The 23149-nt window shown below is 34.3% G+C and overlaps 3 protein-coding genes across 5 annotated transcripts; all 3 read right to left on the reverse strand.

Annotated features, from left to right (window-relative positions):
- Positions 1 to 1963: 1963 nt before the first annotated feature.
- On the reverse strand, positions 1964 to 3520 carry LOC123886336 (cinnamoyl-CoA reductase 1-like). The gene is made up of 2 exons (XM_045935664.1): positions 3241 to 3520; positions 1964 to 2226 (listed from the first exon to the last, which is right to left on the reverse strand). Exons 1-2 carry the CDS (start codon positions 3365 to 3367, stop codon positions 1964 to 1966), a joined length of 390 nt encoding a protein of 129 aa, XP_045791620.1. The 5' UTR covers positions 3368 to 3520.
- A 3123-nt stretch (positions 3521 to 6643) lies between these two features.
- LOC123886337 (cinnamoyl-CoA reductase 1-like) lies at positions 6644 to 9244 on the reverse strand. The gene is made up of 4 exons (XM_045935665.1): positions 9224 to 9244; positions 8042 to 8147; positions 7657 to 7852; positions 6644 to 7551 (listed from the first exon to the last, which is right to left on the reverse strand). The coding sequence occupies exons 1-4, from the start codon at positions 9242 to 9244 to the stop codon at positions 7422 to 7424; spliced, it is 453 nt and encodes a 150-aa protein (XP_045791621.1). The 3' UTR covers positions 6644 to 7421.
- Positions 9245 to 10758: 1514 nt separating this feature from the next.
- On the reverse strand, positions 10759 to 18565 carry LOC123884386 (ribonucleases P/MRP protein subunit POP1-like). Of its 3 annotated transcripts, XM_045933470.1 has the most exons (13): positions 18235 to 18565; positions 17285 to 17369; positions 15458 to 15512; positions 14570 to 15030; positions 14327 to 14423; positions 14128 to 14241; positions 13805 to 14050; positions 13542 to 13660; positions 12954 to 13448; positions 12412 to 12520; positions 11725 to 12305; positions 11236 to 11403; positions 10759 to 11119 (listed from the first exon to the last, which is right to left on the reverse strand). In XM_045933470.1, exons 1-13 carry the CDS (start codon positions 18311 to 18313, stop codon positions 10921 to 10923), a joined length of 2808 nt encoding a protein of 935 aa, XP_045789426.1. In that variant the 5' UTR covers positions 18314 to 18565; the 3' UTR covers positions 10759 to 10920. The 3 variants fall into 3 exon arrangements, with proteins under 3 accessions (XP_045789426.1, XP_045789427.1, XP_045789428.1); XM_045933471.1 differs by lacking the exon at positions 15458 to 15512 and having other exon boundaries at positions 18235 to 18258; XM_045933472.1 differs by lacking the exons at positions 15458 to 15512; positions 17285 to 17369; positions 18235 to 18565 and adding an exon at positions 15142 to 15411.
- Positions 18566 to 23149: the final 4584 nt, after the last annotated feature.

Raw genomic sequence — 23149 nt, forward strand, 5'->3', positions numbered from 1 at the left:
TTTATTTTTAATATTAGGTGCCGAACCTCCAAATTATCAAAAGCACCCTGCTTCTATGAAATTTTCATCTTGACTTTTTGACAAAATTGAAGCATTGGGAGTTCTTAAAAAGAATCATAATTGTTCACGTAGTGGTACCAAATTAGACAAAGTTTTAGGGATTGGACATACTAAAATTTTAGTCCAAAACTATGCTCGAATCCCTATACATTCAAATCCTCTTGTGCCAAAATGAAATTTCATGACTTTTACCCTACTCAGATTCTAGAATTCAAATCTGATTCATTTGACACGAGAGATGTAGGGGGTGTGAGGGCAGAACCAACTCCACCACTCATCATGTTGGCCCAATTTTTAGAAGAAAAAAAAAATATGAACCAAAAATGAAAAATATCAGGAAAAACAATTGAATAAAAAAAACATATTTGAACAAAAATGTAGGAAATATGGCCCAACAATGGCCCAAAATTTGAGTTCTTTTCGCGCCCCCCCGAGTCTTTCACACGCCCCCGGCCTTCCAATTCTACTCCTCACAATATAAAAATTTGTCATCTCAAGTCTTCACACTTCTCTCACCTCCGAAGAAATAATTTTGAATAAAACACAGTTCACAAGTTTATGTGTGAACCTTTCTTTCACCCCCAAGAAAATATTTTGAATGAAACACTGTATGAACGAGTGATTAAAAAATGGAAAGAAAAAAAAAGAAGAGGTTTTCAATTTATAGAATTATATTGTGTGTATGTGTGTGATTGGTCGATATTGTCAAAACCGCTCAAACGGCCAATCAAAATATGGTATTGGACAGTGACCAAATTTTTATAAGGTTCACTAGTTAAAGTGTAAATTGGGTTCCCAACCTAATTACCATTATGATGTATTTACAAGTAATGAGCAAGGTGCTTAATGAACTAATTTGATTTTGCAATAATTTTATGCTTTACCCCAATCCAATATTGGGTAGTTTTTCTACGTAAGGTCTAATGACTTGCTTTTCGTATAAATAAATAATTACTCAAAATTCCAAATTTAATTTAATTTGGAACCAAAATATCAGTTTTAGAATGGAGACCATAAATTTTACTTTGATGAAAATATAGAAATCAATTATACATTTAAATTAAGTTTAATTATAAAAATAACTAACGCATTTCAAATAATAATTGTCGGTATGAAACTTCACCTACAAATAAAAAAAATATAGTACATTATATGAATCTTTCTTACAAAAATTTAATTTTTTTAACAAGAGATGAATTAAATATGAATTTTTTTAGTTGCACATAAAAATTCATAAATAATTTATCTTATGTTAAAAAATTCTGCCGCAACCTTCGGTAAGTACCAAATCGTTCATGCGAAAAGGTTTTTCAGTTCAAATATAATTTTAGTCTCTGCAATTATAATACTTTTTGGTTTTAGTCCGGGTAAATTTTTTGTCTTTTGAAGGTAAGTTTAATTGATAATCGCTTGATCAATTTTGAGATACGTATATTTGTCTTTTATTTATGTTAAATTGACACCGATCAAGTGACTGTCTCAGACGTTACATGAAAAACTGTGAACTTTTACCTTTGAGACTCGACATCAATGTCAAGGTGGTCCACCATAGATTTTTTAAATAAATGTCACAACAACAATCTGGATTGTGACATAACAATTCTTTATGTTGCCAAAATCATAACGCGACATCATTAGGGTTTTATTGCTGCATTTGCTCGCGATTCTCCTCAATATCAAGAATTGTGATATGAACCACATCAGGAGCAGAAAAACACAGCAGGTGTTAATGGTGCAAACTTCATTGCAAAGGATGTTGGCTTCGAAAACACAGCAGGAGCAGAAAAACATCAAGCAGTTGCACTTCGAGTAACCGCAGATCAAGCATTCATCTATGAATAGACGGTTACCAAGCCACACTCTTCACTGAATCCCAATGCCAATTCTAGAGGCAAAATCAATGCTACACATCTTGAATCAATTTTGCCTCCTCATAAAGTGGAACCAAACATACACCGAAAACAAGAGAAGAAGATTCGAAATATGTTTTGGTTACCTCAGGATTTGGTACAACTGTTGAAGGTACAGGGCTTGCAACATGGAAGACAGCAGTGCATCCGACAATTGCTTTGTAAACAGATTCATAATTCAAGATATCTGCTTCGAAAAGTGTAAGGTTCTCAGAAGCTCTCTCGAGTTTAAGCAAGTGTTCATATTTCTTACTACCTGCAATGGTCAAAGTCATACATACACTTCAAGTGAATCACAACAACAATTGTACCTCAAAGAATGACAGTAATGCATATATAATATAACAATATCCTCTTCAAAACTTGTATGAAAAGTATAACATCCATGCATTCCAAAAAGTATACTAGCCCTAAAATTGAATGTCTTGAGAATTATTTAGAGCATGTTCAATCGGAGTTTTTTTGAAGAAGCTAAATTAGGCTACTCAAATTGACACCAGAGATAATCGAACCTGAAACCTTAAGGAGGAGCACACTCCCAGGTCCCAAGCTAATACCACCAGACCAACCCAACTGCCGCTATCAATGTTAAGATTTCGTTGGTGGGCAATATGTAAGTACTTCAGTCAACGTCCTCTAAGAGCTTTGAGGCTTGCCCTGATCCTAGTGGATCCCCTAGGACCCAATTCAGCTAAACTTTTGTTATCCCAAAATATTATATTTTGTAAATTTCGAGGACCAAATTCACTAACCCTAAAATTTCGAGGATCAAAATGACGATTCATTCCTTACGTATCACAAATTTAATTGATATGCATTTATGCTGCGATACTTGATATAACTTTGCAGTCGTTTATCATGATATAACAACATTACATTTACATATCATTTATTTGTTTTAGTAATTGGAGTTAGTTAGTTTGTAACTATGAATCACGGACTGAGACACAAACATCGGACGCAGACAAACACGTCAACACCGATAATAATATGAGAAAAATGACATATTTCAATATAATTACAAAATGTGCCACACCAAAATAAGTCTAATCCGAAGAGTGTCTGTGTTTCATAGGTTTGTAATAATCTCTTGCATCTAAATCTAAATGTATTTCTTTGTTCTATATTGCTTTTGCTTGTATAAAAAAAATGTATACATGTATAACAACTAATGAACTATTAGGACATTGCTTCAATAACTAATATATTTTTACTTTATTCTAAAAATATTGAAACATTATACGAACGATGATGAGATGAGATGTATTACCAGGTTGTCTGACAGTTCCATGGACAGAGTAACCTTTGGCAAGAAGAAGCTTAACAAGCCATGATGCTACAAACCCTCCAGCCCCAGTTACACAAACCTTCTTATTAGCACCCCCGTTTGTTGCCATTATCACCTCCTCTTCTTTTACTCTCAAAAAATCTCAAAACGACAAAGACAACTCTGAAGTCTGAATATTCACATAAATTTATTTAATTCACATAATACTAATAAATACTAGTAGTAATATTTCAGAAAATTCCAGAGATGTTCGTGTCGTGTGATTCTATATTTATATGATCCATCTGTTCATTATCCGTATTAATGGCATGGTAAAGAAACATATTTAAATAGGCTAATGCTACGGTGGACAATGAATTTTATGAAATTTACTGTTGGATTGAAAGTTTATATCGTATAGATCATCTATAAATTTTTTAAATTTTTTTGAAAATCATTTGATATGTTATTGAGACCCATCAAGATTTACGTTATTTAATAAACCGTTAATCTTGATGTGTCTCAATAACATATTAAATGATTTTCAATTTTTCTAAATTTTTCTATGGATGATCTATATGATATAAACTTTCAATCCAACGGTGGATTTTGTAAAATTCGTATTCGTTATAATGTTATTCATGACTGGCCCACCATGGACCACTTGATGAAGTGGTTGATATTAGAATTTACCTATTTAAATATGGTAAAGAAACATATTTCTAAATTTAAAAATGGGTTAGGATGTTAGATGAGTTTAACTCAGTTGGTAAGGACATCCACTTATATCACTAAGTTACTTGACACCGTATTAAACCAAGTGGGTGCGATGTTGGGCTAATTCTATTCCGGTCCAGTCCAAAACACACATCCTTCATGAACATCTGCGACACAACCATTAATCATAGATATGCTAATCAGTAATCACATAACTAATAACATACATGATGATATATAATTGGATAATGGATTTTCACAATATTAAACCAACCATAATACGTGGTTTGTCAATATATGGAAAAACGATTAAACCAATTTCTAGTAAGTTAACACATCGTTAGTTAGTCTAGTGGTGATTGGCGTTGGACTTTGTAGGGAGGACCACAGTTTGATCCTCTGCAACTATGATCGAGAGGAGACTGAAACCATTTGATGCCAGTATTGACTTTCTAACCAGATTAGAGAGTCCAGTGGGCCGGATGATAGAAATTTTTTTTTTTTAATTGGCATGCATAATGTCAATAGTTCCAACATCATGCATTGATAATTTAATTAAGTTGGGTTAAATAGGAAGTAAGCAAGTGATAAACCAAATAGGTTCCAATTAGACACAAGTTTGTGAAGGGGTGGCAAGTACTTTGAGATCAATTATTGCTTTCACCAACAACTTAAACTTACTTAAGGAACAATAGTTTATATGGGCACGTTTGACACAAGTTTGTGAAGGGGTGACAAGTACTTTGAGTTGAGATCTATTATTGCTTTCACCAACAACTTAAACTTATTTAAGGAACAATAGTTTATATGGGAATGTTTCGCCTAGCTTTTTTTTTTTTTTTTGTATAGAAGCTCTTTTAATTATAAAGTTAAAAATAATAACTTTTAAACTAAAGTTTGAATTATTTGGTAAATCTTAATTTTTTTTATAAAAAAAAAATTAAAAGTGGTTGTTTTTTTTTATTATAATAGGGTTAATATATATATATATATATGGGGTTTTCTAACTTAGACCCTAGTTAGGTCTAAGTTAGCAAGGTGCACCTTTTCAATTGGACCAAAATACCCATTCTTTTAATTTTTGAAAGAATAGAGCAACAGGGACATTTCTGTAATTTTCTGCAATTTTGCCAACCATATACACGCGCCCCACCTTCTTAAACCATTAATAGACGCGGATCCAGTGTCGTGCGCGTACCGAAGGACCATGGTTACAGACCGTTGATTTCCATCAGACAGCCAATATCTGATCTCATCAAGACTGTCTGATCAATCAGACAGCCCAGATCATCCTGATCCATCAGATTCAAGCGCCTGCGTCACACTGGATTACAACCTGGAGAGAGAAAAATTTGCTTTTTAAAAGTAGGACACGTGTCACACAATGGTTGGCTGGGCGTGATTTTTGTTCATTTTTTACTTTGAACTCAACTATTTCGTTGTAAATTAATTTTTTATTTTTTTATTTTTATACCAAAATTCATAATTTTTTTTTTCTACAAATAGAGACTTGGTTCGTTTGATTTGGACACCGAAAAAAAAACGCAATTTTTCACTACCTTAATCTCATTTATTGTTTACTAAATACGTTACTTGTGTGTTGTAATTTAACACGCACCACTCAACCAACTCACTGAAACCATTATACCAGGAAAATAGTAGATAATATTCTGGAACTTTTGGTATATTTTATGAAATTTTTGGAGACCTGAAACTATTTTTAGTTAATTAAATGAGATAAAACGGTAATAAAAAACTAATGTTTGCTTCTGAAACCATTTTACTGGTAGAATGGTTGCACATAGTTGTATTCTGAAACCATTTTACTGGTAGAATGGTTTCAATGAGTAATTTATTAATTGTGTTTGCTTCCGAAACCATTTATCTAGTACAATGGTTTCAGAGAGTTGTAATCTGAAACCATTTTGCTGGTAGAATGGTTTCAGTAAGTTGATTATTAGTTATTTGCTTCTGAAACCATTTAGCTTGTAGAATGGTTTCGGAGATTTGCACTCTGAAACCATTTTCCTGGTAGAATGGTTTCAGTGAGTTGATTTAAGGTAGTGAAAAATGAGATTAAGGTACTGAAAAATTGGGTTTTTTTTTCTGTGTCCAAATCAAACGAACCAAGTCTCTTTTTGTAGAGAAAAAAAAATTATGAATTTTGGTATAAAAAATAAAAAATAAAAAATTAATTTACGACGAAATAATCGAGTTTAAAGTATTAAATGGAAAAAAATTAACGTAGCCAATCATATGCTGACACGTGGCCTGCCTTTTCAAAAACTTTCTCTCTCCGCGTCATCCTTCCACCAAACGCGCGCCTGTCGGCGCGTGTGATGCACGCGCGCTGATTGTGTCCAATAACACGCTGCCACGTGTCCTGGGGGGGGAAAAGAAGTGGGGGGCGCGTGTACTGTTCGGTAAAATTACAGAAATGCCCCTGTTGCTCTATTCTTTCAAAAATTAAAAAAATGGGTATTTTTGTCCAACTCAAAAGGTGCACCTTGCTAACTTAGACCCAACTGGGTCTAAGTTAGCAGCCCCCTATATATATATATATATATATATATATATATATATATATATATATATATATATATATATATATATATATATATATATATATATATATATATAACGAAACAAACTTAATGCATTTCATTAATCACCAAAAGTTCAATGCATGAAGAAATAATCTCAAATCTATAGAAACTAGTCCAAGAATTGACCGCCCTAGCTGGCGTATGAGCAACCAAATTCACTTGTCTCCTAATAAACTTAATTTCAAAGTTTGCACAAGAGAACATAACAAGAATAATATCATTAACGATTGAAAGAAACTCTGAATTGTCTCGACTCTTGGTACGAATTGCCTCAACCAGCACTTAAGAGTCACTTTCGAATTTGGACTCGTTCAAAACCTCTATGCTTAGCTTCATTCATGGCTTGCAATAATGTCCATGTTTCACCCTCCTCTGTTGATAAAACCATCCGCTGCCACTTTGTGATTCCAGCAGTAAACTCACTGGAGCTATTACGGAAACAAGCACTCATTGTTGTCCTTTCCGAGTCAACAAAAAAAGTTGCATCGACATTGCATTTTAACCATTCTAAACGAGACTTTTCCCACCGATCCGTGCTTAAAAGCGGAACATAATGATCATCAGTACTTCGCATCTTATGAACAGCAAACCACTCACTCCAATGATCAAAAGCGGCCCGTCCAACTTGAAGTTCTAACATTATCATTGCAAAAAATTAGTGATGTGTCCATTGAGACCCATTTAAGTACTCAAAGTTGAAGTGCTCCATTGTGGATGCTCTTAGAATGCCGTTTAAGAAACTGAGCCAGCATAAGAACTGTGTATATCTTATTGAGTACAATAAACAAGCAGTCACATTTATTATAGATTGATTGATGAGAACTGCCTCCCAAATAGGGAGATGAGATGATGATATTGTGATTAGAGTACTCCAGATTCCTCATAGCTTTTAACAGAATCAATTAATGTTTCTTCCAATGGCCTGAATTTCCAACCTAAACTTTGCAGTTTCTCTGAGCTCAGCATTCTGTAATCATCCAACTCAGTATAACTGCCAACAATGATATTTTTAGATATAAGATTGTAATCATTTATGACTACTACTACTTATAATATCCCTTTGATTTATATATATTATTATGGAACTTAAGCTTACTTTGTAGGGTACTTGTAGTTTGGAAATAGACTCTTCAATTTCTCCACCAAATCTCGGGCCGTGATAGCCTGTGAAGTGCATATGTATCTCTCTTCTGCTTCATGATTCTCATAAGTCAACAGTATCGCATCAGCTACGTCTCGTGCGTCAACTGTCCGACCAATCCGCTGGTGCTTATTCTCCAATGTATCACCGCCTTCAATTCAGACAAATAAGCAAAACGCGATGATTTCAATATTAATTCATGACTAACATGGCACATTATATATAAGAATTTGATAACAGTAAGTACCTTTAAAATTTTTGATGAGATCCAAGCTACTTAGCTCTTTCTTTACAGTAACATGGCACATTATATATAAGAATTTTTTATAACAGTAAGTACCTTTAAATTTTTTTGTACTCCACAAAAGTGCCGGACAGCTATTAGTTCTACTGATGTGTGCTTTATTTATGATCTTGCATTTGGCTCTTTCTTCACAACTCTGCTGCTACGATATTGCATTTGCAAATTCATTTTCAGCTCATGCGTAGAATATAATAAACTAAAATCTGTATTTGTTTGTTTGTTCAATTATTGTTTCATAGCATTTTTATCTCATTGATGTTTTAATTATTTGTCCTTCTGTCCATTACTCTTTATTTTTACAAATCAGGACCATATCTTTTTTTTAATCAATCAGGACCATATCTTATAGTTTATATATTAAATCACAATATTAGGACAGTAGGACCATATCTTTTTTTTTTTTTTGAATCAATCAGGACCATATCTTATATTTTATAGTTCAGTAAAAAAACTGAGTCAGAAAACAATAATAGTTTAGAGTTTAATTAGTCCACCTTAATTTCACATCAACATGCATTCTTGTTCTTTTATATATATATTTTTTTTATAGAAATACCTTGTAGACATTGAATTGTATGTAAATTTGATTAAGCCCATTAAACTAATCAAAATGTTGGGCTAATTTTTGTCGTAATGGGTTTTTTTTGACGAATGAAAATTCTACGGTTTGTTCTGTATGGTTACAAAAGAATAAGAGATTTGCTTTTCACGTCCCCTGAAAAATTCCTTACGCATCCCTGAAATTACCAAACTAACCCCTTGCCTTTTAGGATGCGAGTACTTTTCGCACTCTAAGTAACGAGTGTCAATATTTTTAACTCAAATTCAGCGTTTGCGCCCCTAAGATGAAAAAATAGTTCGCATTCTAGAATGCGAACTCAGTTTGCAGTTTGCTATCTAGAAAGCGAACTTGTTTGCAGTTTGCTATCTAGAAAGAAAACTCTTTTTTTTATGATTTTTTTCATCTAGTAGGCGCAGATGTTGAGTTTGAATATAAAATATTGTCACTCGCTTTGTAGAGTACGAACTGAAACACAGTTCGCTATTTAGACTGCGAAATCAATTTACAATTTAATTAGTGTACCTTATAAAAAAGTGATTACTATCTTATATCATATTTTAATTTTCCGCTGGAGTGGTTGTGACATTACCGACCAATCACACACCGTAAACATAGCAATACTGAATTGTTACTTTATTCGATATGACAAAGTTTACATTCATACTAGCAATAGACATGTATCAAGGCTACAAAAGTTGATAAGTTTGACGGAATAGGTGAATGAATGGTTTATACTTTAACTTGCGAACTGTATTTCAGTCAAAGTTATTACATTGGAGATGAAAGAAGGGTGAACAGGACAAAAAAAAAAAAGATTTTTATAAGGTTCACATTCTAGAAAGGAAACTCAGTTTGCAGTTTGTTATCTAGAAAGTGAACTCTTTTATACTATATTGCATTATTATAAAAATTGATTTTTGAAAAATGTTGTCCGCTACTTAAATAGCGAACATCATAAAGGTAGGGTGTTTTTAGGGCGTGTCCGCTGATATTTTGATAAATTCGTAGAACGCGCGAGATGAAGAATAGGATGACAAAAGTAAATCTTCAAAATTTACATAAGATATTAACCTAAGATATTGGTTCATGGTCAGTTCTGTCATCAAGTGGTTTCAATCCTCTTTTGATTGTAGTCTAACGTCAATCACCATCGAACCAACATTGATATTTGTTACCTAATTAAGTTGTATAAGTAGAGTTCTTCCATTTGACTTTCATATATGGACCAAACCAGTCCATAACGCTTAATTAAGATATGAATATAGCCTTGTTTTATGTTTATGTTATCCTTGTTTGCTACTACAAAATGCGAACGAAGTGATCACTCATCTAATTAATTAGTTATCTGAATCTATATTTTTATTGTCATGTCATTAGGCTTATCAAGCTTTTTGGTATTAAATTGCGGAAGACAAAATCAATTACCATAAGTAATCATTAAGCATGAGGATCGATATAATAGTACTAATGTACTATAATTCTTTGTGCCACTCCTTTCCAAAGATATAAGCTTAAAATAAAAATTAAATCAACATACTTCGTCTTCGAATAAATATAAGTAAAATTACACTTTTTAAATTTATTATTTATTCAATGATTCTGAAAAGTACAATTTTGGTTATAATTATAGCAAGAAAAAGTATAGTGATAAAAAATGATGAAGCACATTTTTATGATCATCACATCCTTATTTTCACTAGGCATGGCAATAAAACTCATACCTGCGGGTACCCACCCAAACCATACTCGTTTTGACGGGAAAAACCTGAATTGACTGTGCTTGGGTTCGGGTTTGGGTTTTCCCCGATTTCAAAAGATGGGTTTGGGGCGGGTAATGAGTACATTGATACCCACCCTGTATAGCATCCTAGCACAAAGCACAATTTAAAATTAATTGAATCCTTCTCAACCTTCAAAGAAAACAGAAGCTGTAAATGGGAAGCGTTGACGATGGTCGAGTAAAAACTGCTCCATACCAAGAAAAAATACACATGAAGAACAGGTTAAATTGGCCAACTAAAAACATTATGCAGCAAACGTTGTAAGCAGAAATTCCCAATGATTGTATAACAGGCCATGTCGCACATTAACAACAGTATGCGCAACGGTCTTAGAAATCCTGGAGATTTTGATTGTAAGGAAGGGCTAGAAGAAGTAACAATCTCGAATTTAGAGTAATTACAAGTATGGCTAACTTCAAATGTTTTTTTATATATAAATTCAAATGTTTTGATTGTACAAATATTTATAAAAATCAAAGTAAGCTATTTTTCTCTATGTTGTTGACTTCCTTTTATCTAATAAGGAATATTGACCAATTTGGCCCTATTTGTGGCAATGAAACATAATCAATTTACAAGAATTCAATGTCATTTTCCTGATATTCTAGGACAATAGAAGCAAGAGCTAGCCTATATGCAACAGATTTTAAATTCCTGACAAGTACGTATATTTCGCTTCTCCTCTGCTTCAAGAGCATCTCCTTCCATTGTTCCTCTCTTAAATGAGATAGTAAAACGGCCTCACAAAATCCCTCTGCTGAAAGCTTCTTGCTGCAATGATTGCACACAGTTAGATTCTCTACAATGATGTACGTATATGTTCTGTATATAGTTTTTGCTCAGATTAATAGGAAAGGATTAGAATCCAAAAAGATATAATTTCATACCTTCCTTGAACACAACCTGACGTGATGAAGCCAATAGGCCACCGGTGAGACTGTCTGCCGATTGAATCGTCTGGTATCTGCATTTCCCATTTACCAGAGGAATTCTCTTTGAAATATGATTTCATAGCAGAATCAGACAGTTTAAGTCTCACTTCACTTTTCACTGAACTGCAAGACATTCACAATACATTATATTACGTTTTGATATTCTTATGCACCGATGGTTCAAAATTTAGAATAAAATACTCCACCTAACCCATATTCGTCTGGTATATACATTATATCATACATGTTTGACAAATAAAAAACAAATTTTACAAGAACAATAGTCAATTCTTATATGATATATCATAGGGTTAGCGGCGCAGCTTGTTGCCCGTTTGCCTTTCATTCATATGTAATTACCCTATATTTATTAATATATACTAGTACAAAAAAATATAATTATCATTAATAGAACAGGAATTCATAATTTAACTATTAAATTACCTTGAAGTCCATAAAGATAAATCAGAAGGATGTGGCGCACAAATAACTGCACCCTCTTCAAAAAAGCCTTCCTTGAATGGCTGAAGATGAACTCTTATAAAACATAGCTTACGGTCATAAATGACAGAACTTTTATGCCTCATATCGAGCATTAGTTCTCCCTTAATAAACTTAGAGATTCTGGCCTTTCCATCTGCTGCATAAGGAAATAACAGCAATGGGCCAGTTTTTGTTTCATCGAGTAAAGTAGTCAACACATGATCTGTCCTTGCTACAGTTCCATCAAATGAATTCTCAGAGTCGAAATTTGAAATTTCAAAGTTGCCAGAGCAAGAGTTTGACACCGAATTAGCATTGGTCAAATCTTCCCTGGCTGAAAGGTCTGGAGTCTCCATTGTGCTAAACTCTTTGATGAAAGTAGCGTGAACAATACCCCATGGAGGCAGGATTGGAACTCTCAAATTCCTTACATAAGGAGGACGAAGTTCTTCTTTTTCATTACATTCGGCAGCTTTAGCAGCCATGAAGCATGAGTATGCCTTGCAATCTGGGAAATCTTGAGGGAAAATTGGTATCCCCGTCTGGATAAAGAGAAAAAATTTCAAGTCATATTCAATACTTAATACAAAAAAAGAAACAGAAGGAAAATAAAGTATTTTTTGTGGTGTATGTAGTGCAAATACTTACATCAGATGCAATCCACTGCTTTTCTCGCAAACCTATTGCCTGTGCTCCATTAGTGATGAGTGGAATCCAGAAGGCTTTAACCCAACTTAAGGGAAGTATAACAGACCATCTAGAAGATAATCACAAAAGCATTCATTATATAGTTATATAGTACGTAACATGAAAGATTTTAACATTAATATTCATTGACCAATTTGATTTTGTAGCTGATTAAACTTATGACAAGTTATCTAACTTTTTCTAATGTATCTTAAGCAGGTGATCACAAATATATACACTCCCTCTGGCCACAAATATACGCAAAACTGCACTTTTCAAATTCATTGGACAACTGATGTATTTTGGTCTGTATTATAGTCCAGATACATGAGTTATCCAATGAATCTGAAAAGTGAAATTTTGCTTATAATTGTGGCCGGAAGGAGTATATCCTTTGCTTACAAAGAAAGAAAAAAATAGTACTTGATATTATATTCATAAACAACATTGGTAATTTCAAGAAAAAAAAAATAAAAGGAAAAATATATTAAAGAATAAATTACCCTGTGGTTAATTCCTTCATATCATTTTTCAAAAGCAGAATAGGGCAAGATCTTGAGCACTGCACTTTGGAAGAGTTCGCGTCCCCAAATTTTTTGTCATCAAGGCAGAATTTAATCATGCGTTCACGGTGCTTCTCCATAGAAAGAACACTGTCTTCCAGTGGAGGCTTAAAGCCTCTGGTATTAGCATACCATAGATCATCAACATCAGATAAAGAAGTCAAGTCATTATTCTTTTCCAACATTCCTCCCAAATCAGCAAGCTCTTCGCAATTAGTTTCTTGTGCATCACTTAAAACCTTAGGCGAAATTGGCTCCGTCGAAACAACAGTCTTTTTCGCAGGTAAATCCCGAGGATCCTTAACATTAAGAGATAACATTGCAGACGAAGAAAAATGCTCCTCATTTTTCAGTATGGAAGATTTCATATCCTGAGAAATGTGGTTTTCTTCTATAGTCACATGTTTCTTTAACTGCCAATGATTTTCTGAAATACTGTCATGCAAACATCAGCCATTTTGGATCATTAATGCCAGTTAAACAAGTAAAAAATAAAACAGAATTGCTTTTCAAATTTAAACAACAAACCTTCTAACAGGATGCAATATCTTCTGAAGAAGTTGAAATGTCTTTGGTCCCATTAATTCCAATTTGGCAAGTTGACCCTCAAGCGAAGAACATTTGATTGAGATGCCTCTCTTTTCCATCTGAATAATAGTAAAGATAAAAAAAATGAGTAATGAGCTCACTAGAGCTCACTAGCTTCTCGTTTTCTTATCCAATACAAGAAAAATAATATAAACAAAATACAATTGATATGACCGTATAAGAATCTAAAGAAGAAAATGAACCTCTTTCTGGCAGGCCAGTTTTAGATTATCGTATCCTTCTTCAAAGGCAGAAGCATGTATCCACACCCAAAGGTGTCTAGAAGAACTACTACACTCCAAGCTTTCTGGTTTTTCGCATAAATCAACGTCAGGGATAACTTTTCCATCACTGACACCTATGTCTGTGATACTTTCTTGGAAAGTTGGTCGCCACATATAAGTTACAGGAGCAATTGCCCGAGAAACTGGTGCTCCAACTTGATGAAGCTGTCAAGAAAGAAAAGTTAATTTTGTTTGACTAAAATAACATGGCTATTTCAAGAAACGGAAAAAGGACCGCTCACCATTGCAGTTCCATAGGTTAAACCAGAAATAACGGAGTCACCATGATTTCTGGGATGCGTTGCTTCTATAGGAGAGGGCAAGAGTACCATTCTTAATACTGAAACTAACACATCCTGTACACAAAACAAACATTTTAATAAAGCTACGAGAACTAAATCATTATTTTCGGAAGCTGAGCTTGCAATAATGATAAAATACCTCTGGACCCTCCAATTGAACAGCAGAGTTATAGCTTGCATCGTGTACCAGCACCCCTTGTTTGAGCTTTCTCAACAATGCCCGCGAACCTTTCCCTCTGAATAAACACGCAAAATCCCAGTTAGTGTTTTCAAAAGAGGTAAAACACATATAATACTTGTAGATTTAGGTTACCATAATCCAGTTCAAATACATCTCAAAAAAGTAAACTAACACTACATATTGAAATGAACAAAGGCCTACCTTCCTTGAAGACCGAGAGGAAGGTGGTAACCCCACAGCTTGGTCATGGAAAATCGCTTTGCATGCCAAACATGTGTTCTCAGCCTCTTGGTTCCATCCCCAGAAGTGCAAAAGCCATTCTCAGGGTTACTCTTAAGTTCATATCTTCGACGAACATGTCGAGGAAGCTTCATTTTATGGTCCTTATTCAAAACTGATTCAGCATTGACTTTATCAACTCTACCCAGTTTTTGCCTCTTTCTTCTGTGCCCCTTTCTTGCAATTTGGTCATTAAATGATGTTGTTCTTCTTCTCTTGTTCCTTTGAGACTTATAATCATTGCTTAATCTATTTTCAACTATAGACTGAAGGCTCAAAAGCTCAGGGGCACGGGATTCTGCAAACTTCTGCACATTGATTTTGCGAGGTGGCACTGCTGAAACTTTAGGCTTTTTGGTTCCGTCAGTAACCATCGTTGAGAACTAGGTAGAAAAAATAAATAAATATAATTAGTTTATATTGTACAAACACCAACTAGACTGTAAAGCATGAACAAAACCCTTAACACAACCATAGTCCAAAAGAAACTAAACTGTACATAAAAAGCCAGGTTAGACTGTATCACGTGTGATTTGGGAAACAGAACGGTGAGACCAAATTTGTTTTTCCATACAAATTTATCGAATGTCATAGGAATTCCTCAATCAGCAAATTGTAGATTTCTTAGTTGCCTAACCAACCAAAGACTAGTCACAAATAATAATGATAAAAAGAAACATAAATACATAACTACGAAAAAGGAATGCATTAAAGGTTTATTAGGTTTTTCCATTGGTGTTGTCCAATACTCCTGAAAACGAACGAATAGAATATGTGAGAAGAAGAAGTAACAGTCAATCATCATCATACCTCAACGTGATGGGAGACGAAGCTGCTACGGCGGCTGTGAGTAGTGAGACTGAAACTGAGAGTCCAAACACGACCAAGGTATTAAGGTAAGGTACTTTCAAGTTTCAAATTGAGGGCATGTTTGTAAAGTTTAAATAAGGACAAAAATACACGTGGATTATAATAATCTCCTAACAATAATATTAAAAATAATTATTGCTAAAGTATTTAAATTGTTCTAATCAATTTTCAAAATATTTTAAATAGCTTTCAAAAAAAAAATTTTAAATCTTCGTCAAAAAATACATTTTAAATCTTCTATTTCTAAAAGTAATTTTTTTTTCAGAATAAAAGTAATATTTTTTTAATAATTCCTTCACTGTCATTTTAACTCGAAAGATTAATACGCAACATGCAAATCTAATAATAATTTTTGGTTTTTTTTTTGACAAACAATAATAACTTTTTGTTAATAAATCTACCCATAAAAATAGAAATATGCAACAAGAAAATATGAAAAAAAAAATGCAACATAAAAAATAGGAAAAAAATCACTATGAAAGATAAGCATCAAAATAAGAATTCAATCTGACTTATAACAACTTTTTAGGAAGATTTTATTGTAAAAGAATTTGCTTCTTTGTGAACCTCACAAGATTAATATGTTTTTTTTTATAAAAAATATAAAACTTTAATATTCAAGATTTTTTTTTCCTTCAAGTAGATAGGGATTCGAGATATATTTCTATTTAAAAAAAAAAATCAAAGATTCAAAAATTCATTTTTTTTTACTAAAAAAACAAACAAATCTTAATGAACAATAAGAACAAGTACAAGTGAATGAAACTAATCTGTTGCTTTAGTTGTTTGTACGAGAGCTTGGTCACTTTTTCTTGACATTTCAGTAGTAATACTCACATTTCGACCCATCTATTTCTTTCCTCAGTCACAATAATCAGCATGCAACCCTCAATAAGAAGTTGCAAAACAAAATAAATATCAAAAAATATGTCTTAAATATCCTCATTTAATTAAAGAAACCGCCATCCACGGCATGAACATGAAAATGATGAATATTAAGCAGCAAAGAAGATGAGGGCCGGGCATTGCAAGAGACAGGAGCCAGAGCACCGTCATTCCTTATGCTTCTGAGTTCTGAACTCCACCACCACCGTGTTTTCTTTGTGCATGATGCAGCAGTTGATGGACTTCACAGCATTCAGATGAGTATCCGTTGCCAACATGAGGAACATGATACCAATGACAGAGAAAACATATGAAGGTGGCTATTTGTCACAAGAACACATATGTGGATGTCCGTCAGCAGAACCCAATGGCATTGTTTGATGGTCATGACCAGTGTTGCCAAATAGCAGATATAGCAGTGCTACAGTGCTATAATGTAGTGTAATTTCAACAAACCACTATTGTTCCGCCATGCGCTATTTAGTACAAAGTGCTGTCAAATAGAAGTTATAGCGGCACATTAGCACTGTAGCATAGCATAATTTAAACAAACTGCTATTTTCTGCAATCCGCAATTGACAACACTGATCATGACAAAATTGTTTGGAGAGTGGGCAGTGGGCACAAAGAAAGTGTAGGGATCAAACTGTGGTAAGTGAGGGGAAATTTGCGTTCAGGCTATGAGTGTTGTGGTAAGGAATTAGGTGAGCTATAACATTTCATTTGCAGTAGTAACTAGTAATCACTAATTGAATACTATTAATCCCTATACATAAATGTCCAAGATTTTAAATTTGAATAGAGAAAACATCAATGGCATAAAGTTATTTGATTTATGTAATTAGAATTACATAAAGGAGCGATCTAGTGAAGCATACTTACTCAATCAACCCGGAAGATCCATTGGCATACGTATAAAATAGACTATCAATCCGCTCCAGTTCCTTTGAGTTTGCTTTACTTGAAGCTGAAAAATCATGCTCATACAATTAGAACATCTAACAGTTTACTTGCTAGTCCAATTACATTTAACTAAACGGCATAAACATGATACCACAATACACAGACAAAAAAGGCAGAAATAAACAAGTAATAATAAGCCAACACATGTGCTTCAAAATACATATAACTAGGGTTTTAAACTGCGGCCATGTTTTGGTCAAAAAATAAACTGAGGTTGTCGTGATCTTTATAGATTGCGTAAAATTGCATGCATATGCAGCTGATGTTGGTTCAGATACTTGCAATTTCCATGCTCAATATTGATAACACTCCATGTTGATGCTTGGTATCATCAACATTGGGTTGGACAAAATCACAGCACCACCGTGATTTTTTTGGGCGTAAACCAGGTATCACCACCGTCGTTAAGCTAGAAGAGACCTGCATCATCTCATCTAAGCGCTCTTGGGTAGCACCACCATTTTGGTTAAGTGTAGTTTACCTCACCACAATATCAAACAAGTACTAAATTGTAGATTAATTGAAGTATAAAAATTCTTGATTTTGTTCCCATCTCAGCAACTAACTATCCAATCTCCAAAACCCACAGAATTATAACAGAAACATACCTAAAAATTACAATTTTTCACTAAAAATATTGAAAAAACATAAATCAACGAGAAGGGTTGACTCCCATAAAAAATTCAACTTTAACAAGAACATGATTATCAACAAATTAAAACCATTAATCTGAGCTTAAATTAATTAATTAAATTAAAGATAAACAAGTCTATATGAGAAATCAACGAGCTATAATATGAATTAATATAGAGAATTAAGTAATTGGTGATAGAATGAAAATTGAAATCTCATCGAAGAGATTAAAGTACCGGAACGGAAGAGATCCGCGGCGGATGAATTGACGGAGGGATTGGATTGACCAGATTTTTTGGATGAACCGCGTCGCATCTTCAACAAGAAATCCAGAGATGAATGGTACGAAGAGAGAGAGAGAGAGAGAGAGATTGATGATGTTTGTAGAATTTTTTTTCAAAGTGCACCTGTCATTAGTCAAATACACCAAAACATCCTACCTGGGGAAAAATTAACCGAAATGCTCTGGTCCTTTTCTGTGAGTGGGACGCGCCATCCTGGTGTCCCAATGAAGGACGCGCCATCCCCACATTAGTGTCCTAATGAAGGACGCGCCATCCACAGCTTAGCGTCCTGAGTTTGTTTTTTTTTTTTTTTTTTCATTTTCGTTTTTGAAGGTAAGTGGGTAGGGTTTTGGAAGGGTTTTGAGGGTTAAGGGTTAGGAGGGTTTTGAGGGTTAAGGGTTAGATGGGGTTTTGAGGGTTAGGGTTTAGGGTTTTTTTTTTTTTAAAGAAATTATTGAAAAAAATTATACAAAAATTATATTAATTAATATAAACACACTACAACAAATTTTTTTTTTTTTGACATTTTGTATTTTTAGGGTTTTTAAGGGTTTTAGTTTTTTTTATTTTTATTATATATATTATGTTTCTATTTTACTTGTTTATCAACAAAACAAAAATCGTGCAATAATAATATTTAATATTATTTTTTACAATACAATACAAAAAAATTGCAAATTAATTGGAATTTGGACAATTCCTACGATCATGGCCCGGCACCCTACATAACGCACACTTATTCAAAGTTCGATCTCGTCGTCCATTTCCGTCCTAATGCGCGTACTTTGCGGACGACCTCTCTTACATCTTTTCATTGCTGGGTCGGGGCAAAGTCGACGGCCATAATATTGGGGCCAATATGATTGGTCTTGAATTCCCGGGAAGGTGTTATTGTATACACAAAATACACTTGCAGCTTTGTACACGTCATGTATATGAACTTGATAAGCTTGTGCAACATGGGAGCATGCAGCAATAACATGCGAACAAGGCAAATGTAAAGCTTGAAATTCTCCATAATCACAGCAGCTTTCACCCAACTTGAGCAGAAATCGACCCATTGGTCGACCCTCGTTGTGATTGACAGTTTCCATTACCCTGAAAGTTTGATTGAGTCGATCAAAAGCAATGACTTGATGTGAGTTTGCTTTATGCATTGCTTCTTTAATCCGTTTCTGACAAGCTTCTGAATATTGTTGTCCAGATTGCAACACAGCTGCTGATTCAGTGGCTCTTCTTTGAAACAGTACGACACACTTATAGAACGTTGATTGGACCAAAGCTGTGATGGGTTCATTGCGAATACCCTTAAACACGTTGTTCATCGACTCAGCTAGGTTGGTTGTCATATGACCCCACCGACGACCTTCATCGAATGCTTGCGTCCACTTCGCTATGGGGATATTATCAAGCCACCCTATTGCATTAGTGTTCTGCGCAGCAATTTTGCTGCGGTAGTATCTGTGCAAAGGTTGATTTACTGCAAATCCTATATAAGAAGAGCAATTAATAAAACAGCATAAAAAAATGTATCGTTGAAATTATAGAAAAGTTGTAGTGACTTGCAGATAGTTACCCATGTTAACAACCAACTTGCGAAGCTTTTTATTGTTGAACTTTCGCATGAAGTTTTGGGCAATGTGTCTGATGCAGTACACATGTCTGCAAGTAGGATCATTCCAACCATTTGCAGGATTATCATAAGCACTTTTAATGGATGGATGCCTATCTGAAATCACACAAAGATGTTGTTGTGGAGTGACATATGTTCTCAAATTTTTTAAAAAGAAGTTCCAAGCTTCCTTTGTTTCACCTTCCACAATTGCAAAAGCGACTGGAAATATATGGTCATTTCCGTCTTGTGCAACAGCTAGCAACAATGTCCCTTTATACTTCCCATATAACCATGTTCCATCAACCTGCACAATTGGTTTACAATATGCAAAACCTTTAATAAGTGGTTCAAAAGACCAAAACAGACGATGGAAGGTCACATCATCAGGAGTGTCTGCCGGAAGGGTCTCTAGTATTGTGACGACATTTGGAAGATAATGTTGCATTGTCATCAACCACTGCGGAAGAGCATGATATGAGTCCACCCAGCTCCCAAACATGTTTTCGATGGCCTTATTTTTTGCTATCCATGCCTTTCGGTACGTGACAGTGTAATTGAACTTATCCCTTATGTGTGCAATTATAGTTTTCACTTTAATTGATAGGTCTTTGTGCAAGAGTGAGGCAATGCTTTCACTTATCATAGTAGAATTAAGTTTGTGGTGATCTTGTGTCAAACCCAAAGATATGCATGTGTGCTCATTTTTTATAACACCAATTACCCAACGACCATTTGTTCTCTCAGATGCTCTCAAACTGAATTTACATGCAGGTTGTTTACATTGAATGACATACCTTTCTTTGTCGGACTGTTTTACCTTATAATCCCGAGATTGTTTAATATGGTACGTTCTTATTGCACGCACACAATCTGCTTTGGTATGAAATTGCATTCCCACCTCAATCCCTTGATCTACTGGAAGTCTCGGATTCATTGATCGCAGAACTTCGGTACGTTCATCAATGCTTGCATCCAAGGTAAGCATGTGGGGTGGTGGATTATACATGGGGTGGTCGTCAACGTCTTCATCTTCAACGTCACTGAATGCTTGTGCAACATATTCTTCTTCATTCTCGCTTTCCTCACCGACAATTACTCCATTTACGATGTCATCTTCGTCTTCCTCTTCTCCTTCTTGGTGATATGAGGATGATGGTTGTGAGTAAAATTGTGAGGCTTCGTGTTGATGAGACTGGTGGTATGAGGATGATGGTTGTGGGTGAAATTGTGAGGCTTCAAGTTGATGAGACTGGTGGTATGAGGGTGATGGTTGTGGGTGAAATTGTGAGGCTTCAAGTTGATGAGACTGGTGGTATGAGGATGATGGTTGTGTGTTCAGATCTGGGAGGTATAAGGATGATGGTTGTGAGTCACAATCTTGTGAAAGCATCGAATAATATTGTGTATAATCAAATGGTGGTGCTTCGATCTGATGTTGCTCAGTTGGAGGTACATCTTCCAATGTAACATATAACTCGATACTAACTAGAGCTTCAAATTGGCAATGAGTCGCAAACATATATTCAACATCATCGTTGTCTACAACTTTGTATGATTCAAATCGTTCATTTGAGTTTCCAAAAACCACCGGTTGCCTCCAATAAATTTCAGATATAATCTTATTGTTTCCTAAATTCAACTTTTCTGATATTCTCTCCTTTAAATGAGCAAAGTTGCTTCTTGTATTGATCTTAAAACCTCTTGTTGTATTGCTTTGGAAAAAAACACTATTGTTTTGTCTAAAACATTGTCCATTGTAATAGACAAGAACATTTTTTTGTTGTGCTGGAGCCATTGTAAATGGTGAAATTTTTAAGAGTAATTTTTTTTGTTGTTAGGATGGTAAATTCGTATCTCTTAGAAGAAAAAATACGATGTTGTGTGTTGGATGATGAATAATGTTTGGTCCGCAAAGGTGTAAATAACGACGAAAAAAAGTTGAACGCTAACCTGCAGATGGCGCGTTCAGTAATGTAACACTGACCTGCGAATGGCGCGTTCAGTACTTACTGCAAAAGCTGAACACCAGCCTGCAGATGGCGCGTTCATTCAAAGGCAGCTGACCTGCACATGGCGCGTTCGAACCAGTCCAAAGCGAATTCAGTCAATAAATAGTCTTCTTCATCATAATTGATCTCCACACTCCTTCTTCAGCATACGAAAATGAGAAAAAATTGGCTCTTCCTCTTAAATGTTTCAGTCTGCAACCGGTTAAATAGTTCTCCGTTGACTACTCATAGCGTTCTTATATGTGTTTTTCATGTAAACATAGTTCAGAGCAATATGATAGTCAACGAAAAACTTTTTATGACCAAATTGAGAACACTATGAGTAGTCAAAAATCGTCTGAGTGAAATGGTGGATGAACGAAGCAAAATGCTGACTTCAGGGACTGTATCCGAGTCTTTTCCCCTCCCATCCCTCGACGATAATTTTAATTTTATTTAAATATATATGGTGTACTAAATCGATGTAATTTATAAGTTGTAATCTTTTGATCGAAATGTAATTTTTGTTATTGTGTACTAAATCGATGTAATTTTTATTATTGTGTACTAAATTAATGAAAATTATCTCCTTGCCAAATTATTATTTGGAAAATGCTAAACAGTGCCCCCGGGGCCAATGTTTTAAAAACCGGACCGGACATCGAACCAGTGAGGGTACTGGGTCACTGGTTCATCGGTCGAACCACTGGGTCACTGGTCGAACTGCATGATAAACCGGATTAAACCGAATTAAACCGGTGGAATGAACCGGTCTCTATAATAAAACTATATAGTTATTAAATTAGGTTGAGCCGTATGACTCGGTCTCTGAAAAAACCATGACACCTAAAAAATGAGAAAATTATAGAATATCACAATTTTACAATTTTATTATTTAAATTTAAATTATAAACATAGTCATCATTAACACATACAATTAAATAGTACAAAATAGAAATTCAAATAAATTTCTTTACCAAATTATTCATTATTATAAGTAAAAACGAGAGTTGAACAATTAAATCAATATTAGGGGAACAATAAATAAAATGTAAATAATATAAAAAATAATACAATACAAAGTAAAATCCAATTGTAGCATATAAAATAAAATTGATAGCACAGTGGAGAGGTCAACGAAAATGAAATTTAATTTAAATTATTGATAGGCACTTTATCAATTTAATTTTAAAACAAAATATCGATAAACCCATTTTATTGATAGACACTTATCACACTATGTTTTTTTATTTTTGATGGCACT

Source organism: Trifolium pratense, linkage group LG5 (assembly GCF_020283565.1).
Source record: "Trifolium pratense cultivar HEN17-A07 linkage group LG5, ARS_RC_1.1, whole genome shotgun sequence".
Taxonomy (NCBI): domain Eukaryota; kingdom Viridiplantae; phylum Streptophyta; class Magnoliopsida; order Fabales; family Fabaceae; genus Trifolium; species Trifolium pratense.

Coding starts and splice junctions, on each gene's coding strand:
- LOC123886336 (XM_045935664.1), bottom strand. CDS start 3,367: ATGGCAACAAACGGGGGTGCTAATAAGAAGGTTTGTGTAACTGGGGCT. Junction 2,227..3,240: donor TGGAACTGTCAGACAACCTG/GTAATACATCTC, acceptor TGACCATTGCAG/GTAGTAAGAAATATGAACAC.
- LOC123886337 (XM_045935665.1), bottom strand. CDS start 9,244: ATGTCTATTGCTAGTATGAAT. Junction 8,148..9,223: donor TGTCTATTGCTAGTATGAAT/GTAAACTTTGTC, acceptor GCAATATCGTAG/CAGCAGAGTTGTGAAGAAAG. Junction 7,552..7,656: donor AACTACAAGTACCCTACAAA/GTAAGCTTAAGT, acceptor CATTGTTGGCAG/TTATACTGAGTTGGATGATT.
- LOC123884386 (XM_045933470.1), bottom strand. CDS start 18,313: ATGCGACGCGGTTCATCCAAAAAATCTGGTCAATCCAATCCCTCCGTC. Junction 17,370..18,234: donor CGCGGATCTCTTCCGTTCCG/GTACTTTAATCT, acceptor ATGATTTTTCAG/CTTCAAGTAAAGCAAACTCA. Junction 15,031..15,457: donor TCGTCTCCCATCACGTTGAG/GTATGATGATGA, acceptor TTTTCTACCTAG/TTCTCAACGATGGTTACTGA.